Source organism: Podarcis erhardii (assembly GCF_964252035.2).
Source record: "Podarcis erhardii genome assembly, chromosome: 2".
Taxonomy (NCBI): Eukaryota; Metazoa; Chordata; class Lepidosauria; order Squamata; family Lacertidae; genus Podarcis; species Podarcis erhardii.
Window position 1 is genome coordinate 123,888,563 of NC_138498.1, and position 15,547 is coordinate 123,904,109.

Here is a 15,547-nt window from a genome sequence, read left to right on the forward strand (position 1 = left end):
AGTCCTGCTGGCCACAGGACCCGGAAGCTGTATGCCGGTTCCCTCGGCCAGTAAAGCGGGATGAGCACCGCAACCCCAGAGTCAGCCACAACTGGACCTAATGGTCAGGGGCCCCTTTACCTTTACAAAGTCGGTGGGATGTGGGGGTGGAGGGAGACGGAGCAGACCAGGAAATTGCTGGACAGGTGAGGAGAGATTCTCCACACACACCCCCCCCCCCAAATGAAGGGAGTTGGGTGCACAGCTGGTTCATCTTCGTTGCAGAGAAGAGCCAGGGAATCTCCCTGAAGGTGCATACACACACACACACGTGTGTGAATGCGCGCACACAGAACATAAGAAGGCCCTATAGTTGGATCCGACCAAGGGCCCCATCTCGCCCCGAATCCTGCTCTCCCGGAGTCCCAGTGGGAAACCAGAAGCCCGTTTTGGGAATCCTGCAAGGAGAATTTCAGCCCAAGAGCATCTCTCCCCTCCCTGCTCGGTGGTCCAGGCAGCAGCTGGAAAATGCTGTCTGCAGAGTTTGGAGTCTGTTTGGGTTCTCTTTCAGGGACCAAAGGATCTTGATCCGGCCCTCCTCCTCCTCCTCCTCCTCCAGAAACCCCCTCCCCCGTCAATGGGGTGGGCGTGGAGTTGGGCAACTTCGCAAGGGAGCCCAAAGGGGAGGAAGCCGAAGGCAGCGCCGAGACGTCCGGCTCCCATGCGGAAAGTGGAATGGGCTTCTCCCAGGAAGGGGTCACTCTGTGGGTCGGAGGTTTGCAGGAAGTGGGGGGGGCAGAAGGAGACCCTGGAGAAGCGAGAGGTTTCAGAAAGGTAAAGAGGAGCGCCAGTCGACCACGGACCCCCCTACTCCGCTTTGCATTGCAAGAAAGGAAATCGGAATAGCTACAAAGGGAGGCGAAGGGTCAGAGGAGAAAGAGGTAAAGATGCCGGTGGGAGGAGGGGGGGGGAGAAAAGGATAGAGAGACGCTTTCTTGGTCCCCCAAAAGCTCCTGCCTTGGGACGAAGGCGGGGAGGGGCGATGGGGTCGGAGAGAAAGGGGCACAGAGCCCCCTATTAATCTCTTCTCCTGGGACCCATATGAAGAGGCTCGCATCCATGCAATGCAGCTGCAAAGCGTGGACCCCCCACCTGCAGTGTTTCCCTTGCGCCGTCTCTTTTGAAGCCCCCCCCCACCAGACACGTTTTCCCACCAATGGGGTGCCCCCAAAAGCCCCCACCCCCAAGCAGGGCGAGCCGTGCCAAGGAGGGCCAGAGGGTGCAGGGGAGACTTTGGGGAAGAGGGGGGAGCAGAGGATGTTGGGGGGCTGAGGGTTGAATGGAAGCCTCCCTGGGGGTGAGACGCCATGTTGATAAATGGCAGGGGGGTGGAGAAAGAAAGAGGCATGGGGCCTTTTTCTGGGATGCCTCCACCTGGGGGGCTGGCAGGGGGGTTTCTGCAGGGGCTGCCTTGGCTTCTCCATTGACCTAGAGAAGGATTCCTGCAAGCTGAACCCCCTCCCCCCCCCCCCCGATTTTGACCCAGGGAAGTTGCTGGGAGCTCCAGACCCCTTGATCTGCATTCTTCCAAGCCGGACCATTGGTCCACTGGGAGAGGAGAGCAGAGGGGCACTTGAAGGAGCCCGTGTCAGGATAAAAAGGTGGGGCATAGATAAACAGAAGAAGAATAACAATCATTCTAAGATTGCTTGAGGAGGCTTCTAGTCAAAGCAATTGGAGCCTCGTGTGAAGCCCCTGAATGAGACCAGCCTGAGAAGAAAGAGTGTCCGACAAGGACCTGGGAGGCAGGGGGTTAAATTCCCCTGCGGGATCTTCCCTCTTGGACTCACCTGCCTCCTTGGAGGAAAAGGGGGGACTGATAAATGACTAGTGAAACAAAAGAGGAAAGAGCAGAGACAGACAAATGCATCAGGAGGATGTTCCAGATCATACAGGAAGGAGAAAACAAAATGCAGATAATTAGTATTTTCAGAGAAACCTCAGCAGAGAAGGTTTTTTGGGGCTCAGTGTGACTTGGGAGTTCAAGGTGGACGTGGATACCAAGACGATTTTTCAGGGATTATGATTGACATCTGTACTCCAGCAACTATGTGAATCCAAGGTTCCAACAGTAAAAGGAGGTCTGGATGATGTCCCCAAAGATGCCTGGTTTATATTCCAGAAGATGGCCTGGGGATGTTCCAGAAGGGAGTGTCTCTCAGGTTCTGAGTCGGAAAGGGAGCCAGGTACAATGACCCCGATTTGAAGGCTGGCTTCTCCTTTATACTCACCTTTTGAATCTCTTCCCGTGGAAACATCCCTGCTTCCACCTCCTCTCTCTTTCCCTCCTTCCCCACAATCAGACCTCTCAACCTTTAATATCCACCTTTTCCCGTGTTGCAGATCTTCCCTGTTGGAGCACAGGTGGGGCTCTCCCTTAGGGTGGGGGGCGAGGAGTCCATGGCCCCCCACCCCAAAGGAGGACAGTTTGAGAGGCTTGGGCAGAGCATTCCGACAAGGATAGTCCTGTGTCCTGACTATGGGATGAGGAGGCACATTCCCTACCCATTATTGCCCAGTATGCACTGAGACCCTACAGTATGTGTAGCTCATTTAAACAAAATCACTGATCCAATAAGCAGCAGCAGTGAACAATGTGATAGTGAATTGTCGTCTCTTGTCTGCACTGCCCTCTCACACTTGTTGTGAAGAATCATCTTTCATTATGAGTGGTCTGTGTCACCATTAAGAAAAAGAAGTCAGAATAGGCCAATATCTATGTCTACTGTCCCTGGATCACAGGACATTTCTTCTTTAAGTTCTCAGAAGCTCTTAAACCTAGCACAAGGTTGTCCTTTGAACTAGCCAGATGTTTAACTGAGAATCAATCACAATCTGTCCATCATTTGAAAAATAAGGCTTTAGAACCATCCTACCCCAAAATGGCAACTGTTTTTTGAATCGGCAAACAAATGTGGGAAACTGCTAGCGTGGCAGTTGAAGAAGAGACAAAAATTAAATACAGTCACAAACTTAGAAATTGAAGGAAGAAACATTCAGAACCCCGCGGAGATTAGAAAGTGTTTCCAGAGATATTTCAAAAAATTATATACTCAAGGGCCGCAAGATGAGGTTGAGATTAAACAATTTTTGGGGAAAAATGGACTAACAAAATTGTCACAAGAAAACAGATTAACTCTGAATAATAAAATAACACGACAAGAGATTGAACAAGCCATTCAGAATATGCAATTGGGCAAATCTCCAGGGCCAGACGGTCTGACCTCCAAGTATTATAAGACATTAAAAGACTACTTGATTCAACCATTGATGGAGGTCAGCAACAAAATTATGGAGGGAAAGAGGGCGCCGGAATCGTGGAAGGAAGCTTTCATCACATTGATACCAAAATCTGAAACTGAAAAGACACAACTCAAGAACTATCGTCCCATCTCCCTTCTAAATGTGGATTATAAAATATTTGCAGACATTTTGGCAGGTAGACTTAAAAGAGTCTTAAATGAAGTAATTCATAAAGACCAGGCAGGCTTTCTCCCAGGTAGACATATGTTTGCTAATACAAGGAACATTATTGACATTTTGGAACTTTTGCAAACAGATATAAATACAAAAGCAGTGCTAATTTTTATAGATGCGGAGAAGGCCTTTGATAACATTTCTTGGAAATTTATGAAGGGAAATTTAAAAGAGATGGGAGTGGGACGGGGTTTTGAGAATGGGATTGACGCAATATACTCAGAACAAAAGGCCAAATTGATAGTTAACAATGTGGTTACAGAAGAGTTCAAAATTGAAAAAGGAACACGACAAGGCTGCCCGATTTCCCCTCTGTTGTTTATCTCAGTTCTGGAGGTGCTCTTGAATATGATTAGAGGGGACTGGTTGGTGGAAGGGATTCGGGTCGGAGCGAAACAATATAAACTTAAAGCCTTTGCAGATGACCTAGTTTTGACTTTGCAGGAGCCAGAATCTAGTACAAAAAGAGTATTGCAACTGATACAAGACTTTGGTCGGGTGGCGGGATTTAAACTAAATAAACAGAAAACTAAGGTGCTGGGGAAAAATTTGACAGATACAGAGTCAGAACGGTTTCAGAGAGAAACAGAACTAATTGTGGTTAAAAAAGTAAAGTACCTAGGGGTAAATATAACAGCAAAAAAATCTGAGTCTATTTAAGAATAACTATGAAAAATGTTGGACTGAAATTAAGAGAGACTTGGACAGTTGGACAAAATTGAAGCTTTCTTTGTTAGGCCGAATTGCTGCTATTAAGACGAATGTATTGCCAAAAATGTTGTTTTTGTTTCAAACATTACAGATTGTGGACAAGACGGAGTGCTTCCGGAAGTGGCAGAGAGATATCTCTAAATTTGTCTGGCAGGGCAAAAAGCCCAGAATTAAGTTTAAGATATTAACCGATGCGAAAGAAAGAGGGGGCTTTGCCCTGCCAGACTTAAAGCTGTACTATGAAGCCGCAGCTTTCTGCTGGCTAAAAGACTGGCTACTTCTGGAAGACACTGATGTACTGGATCTGGAAGGTTTTAACAATGCTTTTGGTTGGCATGCATACTTATGGTATGACAAGGTTAAGATCAATAAGGCCTTTAAGAACCATATTGTCAGGAAAGCAGTATTTAATGTCTGGACAAAATACAAAGACTTATTGGAGAATAAAACTCCAAGGTGGCTTTCACCCCTGGAAGCTAAGGCCCGAAAAAGACCCAATATGGAGGCCAAATGGCCAAAATATTGGGAAATACTAGAAAAAGATGGAGACAATTGGAAATTGCAGAGTTTGGAGAAAATCAAGGATAAAGTGCGAGACTGGTTACATTATGCTCAGATTAATGAAGTTTTTAAAAATGATAAAAAGCTAGGGTTCCAGGTGGAGAAATCGAAGTTAGATACAGAATTGTTAGAACCAAAGACTAAGGTACTTTCAAGAATGTATAACTTGCTGTTAAAATGGAATACACAAGACGAAATGGTTAAATCAGCTATGATAAAGTGGGCACAGGACATTGGGTATAACATTATGCTTGAGGACTGGGAAAGGTTGTGGACCACTGGGTTGAACTTCACTGCATGTAATGCTTTGAAGGAAAATGTAATGAAAATGATATATTGATGGTACATGACCCCAGTTAAACTTGCCAAGATATACCATTTGTCTGATAATAAATGTTGGAAATGTAAAGAAAATGAAGGAACATTCTTTCACCTCTGGTGGACTTGCCCTAGGGTGAAGGCCTTCTGGGAAATGATATATAATGAGCTGAAAAAGGTATTTAAGTATACCTTCACCAAGAAACCAGAGGCCTTCCTTCTGGGCATTGTCGGCCAGAAGGTGTTAAAGAAGGACTGAACATTTTTCATGTATGCAACAACGGCAGCAAGGATACTCATCGCTAAGAATTGGAAGACTCAAGAATTACCCACGCTGGAAGAGTGGCAGATGCAACTGATGGACTATATGGAACTAGCCGAGATGACTGGCAGAATCCGAGACCTGGGAGAGGAGAGGGTTGAAGAAGATTGGAAGAAATTCAAGATTTATTTAAAAAAATACTGTAATTTGTCTGAATGTTAAGAAAGGATGCTAGATCATAAATAATTGTGCACCACTAAATTAGTGAGAATTAAGATGATAAGTAAATTTGAGAAAAAATTATAAACTTTGTGGAGAATTCATAGATTATATCTAAATGAATTTGACATAAGAGCGTAAACAAGATGATAAATTGCTGGCAAGAATTGGCAATGATGTAAATGGGAGCGGGAGGCGTGAGGGAGTCCAAAGATGTTATGAAAAGAGGTCATGATATATGCTATACTGTTTTTTATTTTTGCATTTATGTTTGAAAAATCCAAATAAAATATTATAAAAAACAAAAACAAAATGGCAACTGTTGTTGTTGTTTAGTCGTTTAGTTGTGTCCGACTCCTCGTGACCCCATGGACCAGAGCACCCCAGGCACTCCTGTCTTCCACTGCCTCCCGCACTTTGGTCAAATTCATGCTGGTAGCTTTGAGAACACTGTCCAACCATCTTGTCCTCTGTCGTCCCCTTCTCCTTATGCCCCCAATCTTTTCGAACATCAGGGTCTTCTCTTCTCATGACTCCAGGCATTCAATTTTGGGCGGCTGTAACCTTGATTTAACAAGACATTTGGCACCTAGCTCATATATATCTAACACTGATCCTGTTACCTCCACACACTGCTGCCTCTGTCCCTCTTAGTAGGAAGTCACGTACCACCATCACATCCTTCTTCCTCCTCTGGGGAGTGGTAGGAATTGCCCCTTCCACAGCCACCTTGGCGCGTTCTGAGGTCTGCATCTTGCTCCTCTGACCCAGAATTGATTTTGCAGCTCGAGTGACACATCAGGGTTCCTAAAAGCCCCATTTCTCTGCAGATAGGCAGACCTCAGCTTGCTGTTCCTTCTCTTCCTGCATCTGCTGCAGCTGTAATTCTGCACATTCTCAGGCCGGAGGACAAACATGGCACAGGTGTTGCTGGTCACTGCAGCAGCTCCCTCGCCATCCATGTCTCTTGCTCCTACACACAGCATGAGACAGGACTCCTGGCCTGCCCCTCACACTCAGACGTAGAAGGATGGTTTCTAAATCTAATAAATAAAAATTGGGGTGAGTGTTTCCATCTGGGATTCCAGCAGCCAGGCTCCAACAGCCTTTTCCTGCATCTCCAGCTCTCCCTCTGCACTGCAAGGCTGACAGATGGAGGTCCATTTCCAAGGACATTTGCCTACCTGAGCACACCTTCAGTTTATTCCAAGCGCCAAGCCTTCTCACCAGTTCCAGGCTACAGTCCCTAGAAAAACCTGAACCCTGGGTCTCCCAATATGGTTGCTATGCACCTCCTGGGGCCCAAGGGACTGTGTAGGTGATTAATAATTATCCAGGGGTCCAAAGGGCTAAAATGTGCCTCAGGGGTGGAATAATATTAGACAGAGAATGAAAAATGTCATTAGCAACTCTGATTCTGAGAAATGGAGGACACGTTTGTGTTGGCTATTTGCACTATGGTAGAGCTGCAGAGAGCTTGCTGGGGAGACCATGCATTAAAAAGGACTCAAAAATAAGCTAAACAAGGTTTTAATAACAAAAACAAAAACTCCATTTACACTAAAGATAACAACAAACAACCATGACCCAACCCATCCCCCAGGGTAATGGGAGACCTAGGTGCTGCTCCTTATATACTACACCCAAATGCTGACACAGCTTAATCAATACAACTCAATACAGCTATGTTTCAAAGCTGTAAACCTGGGTCTCGTTATTTTGCTCTGGCCCCTTAAAGACATACACAACTGGTGGAACAATGATGAACCTTTACATTTAAAGAAACCATTCAACATTTCCCCTGCGGTTCATCATTGTGGAACAAAAACATAAAGCATATTTTGTACATGTCTTTCATGTGTAACCTTTGGAAGTGCTTTTGTAAAAATGTCTGCAATTTGGTTGTCTCCTGGAACATATTGAAATACAATCATTTCATCAGCAATTAGTTTCTTTACAAACTGCAAACGTAATCTCAAGACTCTAGTGCGCTGCGTATTGGTTTCTGAACACAGGATAGCGAGTCCGCTCTGGGAATCAAGGTAAACTTTTACTGGTAGTGTTACTTGCATCTGTAGGTCTGCGAATACTTGCAGATACCATTCTACATCACGAATGGCCTGAACGCATGCACATAATTCACTCACTGTTGTGGAGAGACAAATAATGGTTTGTGTCTGGGACTTCCATTCAAATGGACAACCGTTATAACAAAACACCATACCAGACACGCCCATGCAATTATTTTGTTCCACTGCATGAGATGCATTGCAGAAAATTTCAAAACCTTTGTCAATACTGGATGTAAACTGCAACCTATAATGTTTGGTATGTTTAAGGTACATTACCACTCTCTTAAGAGCAGAGAAACATTGCATAGTGGGCTTTTCCACAAATTTTGCCAGAAAGTGAAAAGCATAAGTTATATCTGGTCTTGAGATTCTTTGAATGAAATTTAGCTTGCCTATAGCAGAACAATACAAAGTTTTGTTAGGAAATGGCTTATCTTCACCAGTAAAGGTGAAACCACACACCATAGGCATTTCCTTCCCATTTGCATTTTCTAAACGTAGCATTTCAACAAGATCATCAATTTTTGCAGTTTGATGAACCAGAAAAGATCCATTTTTACCTTTCTCAATATGCATGGATAAGTAATTTTTAGCTTTGCCTAATTCCACCACATCAAATTTATTCTGTAACTGTGATACTACCTGTTCATATTCCTGTTTAGTTTTTGTAGAAATTAACACGTCATCTACATACACACATATTTTTGTTACAGAGTTTGCCATTTCCTTTATAAACACACAATTGTCTGCCTTTCCTTGTGAAAAACCAATATCCAGCAATTCTTTTGCTAAGGTTTGGTGCCAATTCCTTCCACTTTGGTGCAGACCATAAAGGGATTTATTTAATTTGCATACCAAACCTTCAGCGGTGTCTATGCTTTCAGGAACACGCATAAAAATTTGTTCTTTTAAATCTGCAAACAAATATGCAGTTTTTATATCTAAATGATAAACAGAATGTCCACGTTGTGATGCATCTTTTATCAAAAGCTGAACTTTCTCATATTTTACACTTGGTGAATAACACAAATCATAATCTTCACCTGGAATTTGTTGAAAACCCCTAGCAACTAATCTTGCCTTGTACCTTACAACTTCATTTTTGTCATTCATTTTAACTCTATAAACCCATTTTGAATCAATAAGTCTCATATCTGGGGTTTGTGGTACAAGAGACCAAGTGTTATGCTCTTTTAAAGAAGCTATCTCAGAGTTCATAGCTTTATACCAATTTACAGCTTGGTGCTTAGGTAAATTCTGAATATCATTGTAGCTTTTTGGTTCAAAAACCGCCTTACTGGCATACACAGTATTAAAATGTTCATCTGCAAAACGTTGTGGCTTCTGCCTCTTTCTATCTGAACGTCTGAGTCCGGAAGGAGAGTCTGACTCCTCAGACTTAACGGGACTAAGTGAACTACTAGTTTCAGGTTGTAAACCACCATTGTCAGACTGAAGAGATGCCTGTAGGCTCACGGTCAGAAAACTCAAAAGAATCTAACCTCCCCTCGGGTGTCTGTGACTTTAAATCATCAAGCAAATTATCAGATTCAACAGGCTTTTCATCTTCTCCCATTAATTCAGAATCATACTATTCTAATGATTGTTGAATGTTACTTTTTGGATGGAGGTTGCCTATTTTAAAGTTATGTTTTATTATCACATTTTTGTATTGCATTAGATTGTTATAAGATGTACATTTTTTGTTTCCTCAGCTTGTAAACCGCCTTGAGTATTGTAAGATAGAAAGGCGTTATACAAATTAAAAATGATGATGATGATGATGACAACTTCAACAAGCCCATTTTGCCAGGGACTTTGGGGGCAAGATAACTCATGCGTAGTCCCCTGCGCTTCCAGGAAATTCTCAAAAACCTCAGAAATAAATTCCCCACCCCGGTCAGAAAACAGGTTCTTAATAGGTTTGCACCTCCTGTATCTCAGGAGAACAGCTCCCTTTCCTGTGAGGCAGGTCCTTATTTAAAAAGGCAACCCCACAACTGTATTCTTAGATCAAACTACTTTATTAATGATAATTTAGTCTTATGGAAGGTTGATGATGCGTTCCTATTATTTGGCATTGTTTCACCTCATTTGCTTAAAATTTGCGACATAAAGAAGACAGGGAGGAATGTACAATAGGTTGAAATAAGAGAAGGAGCTAATTGCATTTGATGTGTGTTACAGTCTTTCTTCTCTTCCTTGAAATACTAACAGGGGTTTTCCTCTCCTCTCATTTCCAAGCAGGTTATGGAGAAGACAGTGTGTCATCTGTATTTTCATTTGGAAATACGAAGAGACCATTCAAATGTGGTTTATGTGGAATGTGCTTCAGTCCATGTGCACAGTTAATAAACTCACAGAGTGGGGAAACCGTTTAAAGGTATGGAGTGTGGAAAGAGCGTCAGACAAACTTCATCCCTTACTTCACATCATCTAACTCACATGAGTGAGAAACCCAACAAATGTATGCGGTGTGGATGGAGATTCAGTATGAGTAGACAACTTATTGTACATCAAAGGATTCACGCCACAGAAAAACCATTTAAATGTATAGAGTGTGGGAAGAGTTTCTATCATAGCATAACGCTAAGCAACCATCAACGGACTCACACAGGGGAGAAACCATTTAAATGTATAGAGTGTGGAAAGAGCTTCTGTCATAGCATAACGCTAAGCAAGCATCTACGGACTCACACAGAGGAGAAACCATTTAAATGTATCGACTGTGGAAAGAGCTTCACACATAATAGAAACCTTAGCATACATCTACAGACTCATACAGGGAAGAAACCATATGAATGTATGGAATGTGGAAAGAGCTTTCGTTCAAGTGATCATCTGACTTTACATCATAGAACTCACACAGGGGAGAAACCATTTAAATGTATGGACTGCGGAAAGAGCTTCACACATAATGGAAACCTTAGAAAACATCTACGGAGTCACACAGGGGAGAAACCATTTAAATGTATGGAGTGTGGAAAAAGTTTCAGTCAGAGTTCATCACTTAATAGACATCATCAAACTCACACGGGTGAGAGACCTTATAAATGTTTGGAATGTGGAAAAAGCTTTCGTTCAGGTGAACATCTGACTTTACATCATCGAACACACACAGGGGAGAAACCATTTAAATGTATGGAGTGTGGAAAGAGCTTCAGTCAAAAGGGAACTCTAAGAGTACATCAACAGACTTGCACGGGAGAAAAAACATTTAAATGTATGGAGTGTGGAAGGAGCTTCTGTCACAGCGGAACGCTAAGAAACCATCAAAGGACTCACACAGGGGAGAAACCGTATACAGCAAATGTATGAAGTGTGGAAGGAGCTTCAGTCTAAAGGAAACTAAGAGTACATTAATGGACTCACACAGGTGAGAAACCATTTAAATGTATGGAGTGTGGAAAGAACTTCAGTCAGAGTGGACACCTTACAAAACATCAATGGACTCACAAAGGAAGAAACATTAAATTTCAGGAGTGCAGAAACTGCTTCTGTTTAATGGAGTACTTACAAAATGTTTACAGACTTATATGGAAGGAACCATTTAGATGTATGGAGTGTAGAAAGATTTTTCCTCAACAAGAAGAAGAGGAGGAGGAGTTTAGATTTGATATCACGCTTTATCACTACCCTAAGGAGTCTCACAGCGGCTAACATTCTCCTTTCCCTTCCTCCCCCACAACAAACACTCTGTGAGGTGAGTGGGGCTGAGAGACTTCAGAGAAGTGTGACTGGCCCAAGGTCACCCAGCAGCTGCAGGTGGAGGAGCAGAGACGCGAACCCGGTTCAGCAGATTACGAACCACTGCTCTTAACCACTACACCACACTGGCTCTCTCAAGGGTTCATTTCTTCCTTCTAATGAATAGGCTCCTATAGGTGGAAATCAAATTTAAATGCATCCCATGTATGTGATGATCTGGTGTTTCAATGTAAAGTTGTACTTTCATATAGTAAAGTAATCAAGGTAGCGTATCACAATAGTTAGTAATGTATAAATGGCTTTGTACAGTGTACCTCAGGTTACGAACAGCCTCGTTGATGATCATTTTGGATTACGACCACTTCAAACCCGGAAATGAGTTGGTTAAACTAGAATTATAGTAATGGCAGCATGACATGCATTGTTTTAATTGAGGCCCAGGACCCACGTACCTACGGGACCGCCTCTCCTGGAACACTTGGTGGAGGACCTTAAGGTCCACAAATGACAACATTTTGGAGGTCCCAAGTCACAAGGTGGTTAGATTGGTCTCAAGTAGGGCCAGAGCCTTTTCAGTACTGGCCCCAACTTGGTGGGTGGAATGCTCTGTCACAAGAGACTAGGGCTCTGCGGGACTTGACATCTTTCCACAGGGCCTACAAGACAGAGCTGTTCCACCTGGCCTTTGGTTTGGACTCAGTCTGACCGTTGTGTTTACCTCCTCTTATGGTTTTGATCTGTGGGCTACTTTTAAAATGAGGCTGCGTTTTAAATTGCATTTTAACCTGTATTTTAAATTGGTAAGGTTTTTTTTTCCTATTATGTTTTTACTGTAATTTTACTGGTGTTAGCCGCCCTGAGCGCGGCTTTGCCTGGGGAGGGCGGGGTATAAATAAAACTTATTATTACTGTATTTTTTGCTCTATAGGACACACTTTTCCCCCTCCAAAAATGAAGGGGAAATGTGTGTGCGTCCTATGGAGCGAATGCAGGCTTCAGGCAGCTATCTGCAAGCCTTCGGAGACCGGCGTTCCCGCTGGGCTCCGAAGGCTTGCGGATAGCTGCCTGTTCTGGGGGCTGGGATCGGGGGCAGCTCGGGCTTTCCCCGTCCCAGCCCCGCGGCTAAAAACAAAGCCGTGCACAGCTTCTCCTGGCTGGACAGGTTGCGCGTGGCTAAAGAGGAAGCCAAGACAGCTGTCTTGGCTTCTTTGCTTTTGGGGGCTGTCGGGGGGGGGGGAATAAATTTTGTTTGACCCTTATTGTCAGAGCTGCCTCTAGGTCCCAGCTCACAGAGGACCAACGCCAGGCTGATGTTATGTACAAAAGTCTTTATTGAAGTTTAATTTCCATTTCAAAGCCAGAGCGTGCAGCCCTACGTCTAGACTCTAGATCGGCGAAGTCCCGTCTGAGTCTCCGCCCCTTCCACACCAGTTTAAGATCCTAGCCCTGCTCCACCTCCTGCGCTGCTCTCTTCTCCTCTGGGTCCTCCTGCCCTCTGGGGCATTGCCCTTTCTGGACTCTTCCGACGCTGAGTCGCTTAGCTCCTCCCCCTGCCTCCGGCGTGCTTTAGGACCCGGTTCCCAATCCTCACTCTCTGCTGTCCCGCGCTCCTGTACATTTGAACTTGCTTCTCGCGCCAACCCAGTGACCTTTCTCCTAACCGTTACACTACTTCTATCACTGCTTCCCTCTTCCGTGACACTGGCCAGATCTGACCTCCCTTCCATTGTCCGACTCTCCGAGGGAGGCGTGGTAGACTCTGCCTCGTCTCCTCTCCCTGGTGGGGAAAGCACTGGCCCCGATGCCTGGGACTCTTCCCCCCCCACTCTGCTCTGGTGGGGAAGCTGGTCCTGATTTCCAACTACTGCTCTGGGAGTCCCTGCTGCCCCCTTGCTCCTGGGGCGTTCCCCTTGGGACCCCCCTACCCCTGGCCACTGGCGCTCCCTTCTGTGAATCTTCCGATTCGCTGGAGAGGCTCATGGAATCCCTCGGACCACTGTCCCCTCCTACGCTCCCTTCGGATTCCTCCCCCTCGCTCTCCATCTCCCATCTTCCCTGTGCCTCAGCTCCTGAGCCCCTGACATCCATCCCCCCCTCGAAGCCCCCCTTCCCCCCTCCCCTTCTTCCGGTGTGGGTTCTGGGTGCTCCAGTGTTGTGGGGGTGAGTGCAGGGTACAGTTCTTCCCCCGTGGCGTGCAGCCAGCCGGATAAGTCCAGGGAGTCCTCCATGGTCCCGTCGACGGCGATCTCCTCTGCTTCCATCTCTTGGGAGGTGTGTTCGAAACCTGGATCTACCCCCAACTCGCCCGGTGCCCCCCCTTCCTCTGTTGTCTGGGGTGACACTGCGTGCCATGGTCCCCTCGGCAGTTCTCTGTGCCAGCCCACCTCAGGTTGATCCTCCCACCAATAAGATCCGCCTGTACCAAACCCTGAGAGGGATCCCTCTGGGGAGCTGGTCTCCTGTGACGCCTCTTCAGCTGAAGAGAAACCCTGGAATGTGCTGGTTGAGAGTGTGGGTGTGAAAAGATATTCGTCGAAATAATCCGCCGGCATGGGCCTGTGTGGGTACAGTGCGTGGAACTCGTCTTTGAGGTAGCGCTCCTCCACCGCATAGTACGGTACCCAGTTGTTGGCGCTGGCCGGGGTACCTTCCCTGGCTAGTAGATATTCAACCCCCTTTTCCCCCCATCTCGAGTCCAAGATCTCCGTGACCTCGTTGAGTGGCTCCTCCCTCGGCGGCCTGCCCCCCCTTGTGGGTGCACCTCTGAGCGGGCTAGGAGCTGTCCCTGGTGCTTGGAACCTGTGAGGCGCCTTATAAGGCATGAGCACCGATCTATGAAAGACCGGGTACATTCTGGATCCTTCCGGGAGTGTCAACCGGAAGGCCACTGGGTTGATCTGTGCCTCGACTTGGTAAGGCCCTAGCTGCTTGTGTCTGAGCTTCTTCTTAGCTAACGATCTGGCCGGCACTGCCTGGGCTGCTAACCAGACCCAGTCCCCCACCCGTATGTCCTCACCAACTCTCCTGTGTCGGTCTGCCTGCATTTTGTAAGCGTGTTTAGCTAGCTCCAACTGCCTTCGGAGCTGTTTGTGGACCTCCTGTAATTCCGCCGCCCAGTCCTCAGCTCCCTGCGGCTCCCCCTCCCCCACTTTCTCTAACCCCGGGAAGGTTCTGGGATGCCGCCCATTGTTGGCGAAAAACGGTGTCACCCCCGTGGACACGTGCTTCGTGTTGTTGTAGGCAAACTCGGCCAGCGGTAGATAGTCCACCCAGGTCGAGGGCTGCTGGTTCGCGTAGCATCTCAGGTACTGCTGCATGATGGCGTTGACCCTCTCCGCTTGTCCGTTGGTCTGCGGGTGTCTCGCCGACGATAGGTTGACCTTGACGTTCAGGATGCCCATCAGCTTCTGCCAGAAACTCGAGATGAACTGGCGCCCCCGGTCGGACAGGATACCGTGGTAGGCCGTGCACCTTGAACACGTGGTCTATGAACATCTTGGCTGTCTGTTCCACTGTGGCCACCTTCGCGCAAGGAATGAAGTGGGCCATCTTGGTGAACAAGTCCACTACCACGAGTACCGCTGTCTTGCCTCGCGAGCTGGGCAGATCTGTGACGAAGTCCAGGGCCACTTTCTCCCACGGCTCAAGGGGCGTCTGTAGCGGTTCCAGCAATCCCGCCGGCGGCCTGTGTACTGGTTTGGCTCTTTGGCATGTGTCGCACCTCTTGACGTAATCCTCGACTTCTCCCCTCATCTTGGGCCACCAAAAGTCTCTGGCTACTAATTCCACCGTCTTCTCTTTGCCGAAGTGCCCAGCGCTGGGTGCGTCGTGTAACTGCAGCAGTACCTTCGCGCGGAGGTCGTCTCCCGGCATGTAGAGGGCCCCTTTGCGGATGAGCAGTCCGTCGCGTATCTGAAACTGGTCGTCCTTCGCTGTGCCGCTTCGCACCTCCTCCATCTTGGATCGTGTGAAGGAGTCTGTCTGCAGCGCGCGACGTACTGCGTCCAGGTCCACCGTGGCTGCGGCGCATGCCCACGCTTTCGGTGCGAAAATGTGCTTGGCTGCCGCCGGTGCCTCTGCCTCGAGATACTGCGGCTTCCTGGATAGCGCATCCGCCATGATGTTGCTGTCTCCTGGGATGTATTCTATTCTGAAGTCGAAATCTGCAAAGAACTCCGCC

At 46.6% G+C, this 15,547-nt stretch overlaps 1 protein-coding gene across 4 annotated transcripts; it reads left to right on the plus strand.

The window, feature by feature from the left end:
• The first annotated feature begins 714 nt into the window (after positions 1-714).
• Positions 715-11,645, plus strand: LOC309337137 (uncharacterized protein). 4 transcript variants are annotated; one of them, XM_081853850.1, is made up of 3 exons: positions 715-920; positions 2,084-2,225; positions 9,907-11,645. In XM_081853850.1, the coding sequence occupies exon 3, from the start codon at positions 10,045-10,047 to the stop codon at positions 10,975-10,977; it is 933 nt and encodes a 310-aa protein (XP_081709976.1). In that variant the 5' UTR covers positions 715-920; positions 2,084-2,225; positions 9,907-10,044; the 3' UTR covers positions 10,978-11,645. The 4 variants fall into 4 exon arrangements, with proteins under 4 accessions (XP_081709976.1, XP_081709975.1, XP_081709974.1 ...); XM_081853849.1 differs by lacking the exon at positions 2,084-2,225 and having other exon boundaries at positions 9,904-11,645; XM_081853848.1 differs by lacking the exon at positions 2,084-2,225.
• Positions 11,646-15,547: the final 3,902 nt, after the last annotated feature.

What these genes read in the sequence shown, in the direction of transcription:
- LOC309337137 (XM_081853850.1), top strand. Translation starts at nt 10,045, where the DNA reads ATGGAGTGTGGAAAGAGCGTCAGACAAACTTCATCCCTTACTTCACAT.